The 3,871-nt window shown below is 57.6% G+C and overlaps 1 protein-coding gene across 1 annotated transcript in view; it reads right to left on the bottom strand.

Moving 5' to 3' along the window:
- LOC107322891 (reticulon-3-like) overlaps window positions 1-1,988 on the bottom strand; it is a 12,680-nt gene extending 10,692 nt beyond the window's left edge. Inside the window, exon 1 of the mRNA XM_015881427.2 lies at window positions 1,793-1,988. Within this exon, the coding sequence (XP_015736913.1) occupies window positions 1,793-1,895 (103 nt within the window). The 5' untranslated portion in view covers window positions 1,896-1,988. The remainder of the gene's footprint in view (window positions 1-1,792) is intronic.
- Window positions 1,989-3,871: the final 1,883 nt, after the last annotated feature.

Below are 3,871 nucleotides of genomic sequence, written 5' to 3'. Positions count from 1 at the left end.
CACCAACTTCTTTGTCCCCATTTAGGGTTGTGGGGTCCAGCACCAACTTCTTTGTCCCCATTTAGGGTTGTGGGGTCCAGCACCAACTTCTTTGGACCCCTTTGGGTTGAGGGGCACTGCACCAACTTCTTTGTGCCCCTTTTGGGTTATGGGGTTCAACAACAATTTCTTTGGACCCATTATGGGTTATGGGGTTCAGCACCAACTTCTTTGTCCCCCTTTTGGGTTGTGGGGTCCAGCACCAACTTCTTTGGACCCTTTATGGGTTGTGGGGTTCAACCCCTGTTGGCCAACACCTCATTTCCTCCAGCTTCCCCTTTTTGCTGTGTCTCAAAACAGCCCTTTTTCACCTCAAAACTGCTGTTCCATGCAGGACTTCCTCCTTCGACGTGCTGCCTTTTGGTTTAACCCCCCCTTTGGGTGCTGCTCCTATAGGGCCTGAAGGTGAGGGTCCCCCCCGTGATGGGATTCAGTGCCGCTCCTATGGGCAGCACCCACGAGGTGCTGCTGGATCCAGCCCTGAATGAATGACGACCACCCCCCCCCCTTGCCATGTGATGGCAAACCCCCCCCACATATTAAACAGCCCCCCATACAATAGTGTTTGTGGGGGTTCCTGAGTGGCACAGTGTGATCAAAGCATCTCTTCTACTATCAGAAATGGGCTGAAAATGAGCATGTTTTCCCTTCAACTGATACCAGGGAGCCCTATAGGACCTGGGGGGGGGGTCCCTGGTACAAGACCCCTCAGCAACCCCCCCCATATCCCTGTGTGTATCATTCACCCCCCCCCCCCCCCTTCTCCTCCTCCCCCCTCCCTTCCCTACACACCCAGCAGCATCTGCAGTGCAGATCCGACAGGCTGGGCAGACAATGGCGGGTGCCTTTGTCATCTGCTGTCCCTATTGGTGACATCCCAGCACCCCCATGGGGTGGGGGCTTTGAGAAGGGGGGGGAAGAGGATCCCTTTGTGTCCCCCAAATCCTTGTGCTTTGAATGCTTTCCATCCCAAATACGAGCCCCTTTAAGGTCTCACATTCAGCTTTAACAGCTCCCATCTCCATCATTAGAAGCTCCATTCCCAACCCCAAGCCCACAAAATAAAGGGGCCGTTCCCCCCTATATCAGAACCCTCCTATTCCCATCCCAACCTTCATCTCCCACCTCATCACCCCAAAACCCCCCCATACCCCCCTAAATCTCCCCATCCCGGCCCTAAAAGCACCACCAGGACCTCAAAATCCCCCCCCAAAGCCCCTTAAGTTGCCCATTTCAGCCCCATATCCCCACCTGTATCACCTACACCCCTTATTTCAGCCCCACAGGCCTCACCCTCCCCACCTGCACCCCAAAATCCCCATTTTTTGCCCTAAATCTCCCACCTACGCCCCTTGTTCCCACATTAGAGCCCCCAAAGGCCTCGTTCTCTTCCCCCAAACCCCTTAGTTCCATATTTAAGCCCATTTAGCCCCATATTTACTCCTTCCAAAGCCCATTTAGGCCCATTTAACCCTTTTCTTTGGGCCTCCAGGCCGCCATTCTCCTCATCTACACCCCCAAAATCGCATCTTTTGACCCCAAAATCCCCCATCCGACTCCTCGAACCCCCATTTCCGCCTCTGGAGGCCTCGTTTTCCTCATCCAAGCCCCGAAATCCCCGATTTTCGCCCCAAAAACCCCCATTTTCAGCCCCGATTTCCACATCAAACCAAGCCCACAAACAGGCCCCACAAAGCGGCCTCGCCCAGCCGGGCCCGTTCTCTCCTTCCTTCCTTCTCCCGTTGTCTCTTACCGGCGCAGGCCGACGCTCCGTGCCGCGTACAGGCCGCTCCTGATGCTTCGGAAGGGGCCGATGAAGAAGAAACGAACGGAGACTGAGCGGCGGGATCGGCCATGGCGGCGGCGGAGCCTCAAGGCGGAACGTCCGTTCCCGACGGCGGCCACTCACCGACTGCGGCCGGGGGCGGGGCGGGGCGGCGGCGCGGAGCTACTGCGCATGCACCAAACCGCCGCGCCGTGCGCAGAGGCTCCGGGCGCATGCGCGGCTCCGCCCGGCCTCTCCTCTCTGCACCGCCGCGCATGCGCCGAGTTGACCCCACCTCTCCGCGCATGCGCCGTGCCGCCCAGCCTGGCGTTGCCATGGCGACCGGCGCGCGGGATGATGAGGCCTGTAGTTCTGTAGGCCTCAACCTGCGGCCTGTCCCTATAGGGCCCTCTATGTAGATCTATAGGGCCCTCTATATAGATCTCTGTAGGCCCCTCTATAGAGCCGGCCGCAGGGGTGGGGCCTATGGGCCTTTCTGGAGGTGCAGCGGCGCTCCCTAAAGGATTTAATCGCCTCCATAGTTTCCTATGAGGTACCGAATGGTTAACAGGCTTCGTAGAGAGTTTTCTCATAGCCATGAGTGACTGCGAGCTGTTGAGCGTTCCGCCCGTCGTTTTATTTACGCTTCATAACGCCGCAAGCTCTCTTCTATGGGAGAGACCATAGAGCTCCGCCTGAGGAATGTAGAGCGCCGCTCAGCCGTTCCCACACAGCGCCCCCTACCGGCCGGGAGGACCATGAAGGGGGAAGGGGCGGGGATACTGAAGTCACGTGGTTAGCCCCTCAGCCAATCACCGCCCGCTCGCGGCAAGCGGCGAAGGCGTGTCCTCCCGCACTGATTGACATCTCTCTGGAGCAATAAGAAAACGGGAGCGGAGGAGGCGAACCAATCAGATGCCGGTATTCCGATAAGTGGGCGGTGCGGAGGCGGAGAGGAAAGGGGCGGGGCTTGCCGGCCGGGCCGGACCGGGACCGGGACCCGGGGGGGCAGCGGCGGAGCGGTGAGCGGGGGGGGGGAGAGGGGGGGGGTGGATGTATAGAACCCCTATATGAGCTGACCACGTGACCCCCCCAGGAGACACGCCCCCTCCCCTTATAGCCACTCGCTATAGGGGACCGTTGCCCACGTGACCGCCTCTATCGTTCCCTGTAGCCCCTCCATGTGTCCCGGTCCATATGGAGCCTATAGGGCCCCCCCTTATAGGTGCTGGGACTCCCTATAGACACCTATGGGGTCCTTTATAGGGCCTGGCCTCCTGCCATACGTCAGAGCCCCCTATAGACCCCTTATGCGGACCCCTATATGTCCCATGTGGAGCGGGGTCTCCTATAGGGCGGGGGGACCTATGGGGCTATGGGGGCTATAGGGACCGGGTGGGATTTCTGGGGGTCTTATGGGGCTATAAGGATTGTATGGGGTTGTTAGGAGTCATATGGAGTCACTGGGAGCCCCATAGGGCTATAGGAACTGTATGGGGTCAATAGGGGCCATATGGAGTTCTTAAAGGCTGTATGGGGCCTTACGGGCCCTTTAGGATTATTAGGGAGCCCTATGGGACCATAGTGGCTACCTGGAGTGATTAGGGTCCATATGGGCCATAAGGAGTCATAGGGAGTCACTGGGAGCCCCATAGGGCTATAGGAACTGTATGGGGTCAATAGGGGCCATGCAGAGTTCTTAAGGGCCATATGGGGCCTTAGGGGCCCTTTAGGATTATTAGGAGCTATATGGGCCATAAGGAGCCATATGGAGCCCCATAGGGCTATAGGAACTGTATGGGGTCATCTGGGGCAATATGGAGTTCTTAAGGGCCATATGGGGCTTTAGGGACCCTTTAGGATTATTAGGGAGCCCTATTGGCCATTAGGAGCCATATGGAGTCACTGGGAGCCCCATAGGGCTATAGGAACTATATGGGGTCATTTGGGGCCATGCAGAGTTCTTAAGGGCCATATGGGGCCATAGGGGCCCTTTAGGATTATTAGGGAGCCCTATGGGACCACAGTGGCTACTTGGAGTTATTAGGGGCCATATGGAGCTATATG

This window comes from Coturnix japonica, chromosome 20 (genome assembly GCF_001577835.2).
Source record: "Coturnix japonica isolate 7356 chromosome 20, Coturnix japonica 2.1, whole genome shotgun sequence".
Classification (NCBI taxonomy): Eukaryota; Metazoa; Chordata; class Aves; order Galliformes; family Phasianidae; genus Coturnix; species Coturnix japonica.
This window is presented reverse-complemented; position numbering and strand designations above follow the sequence as displayed.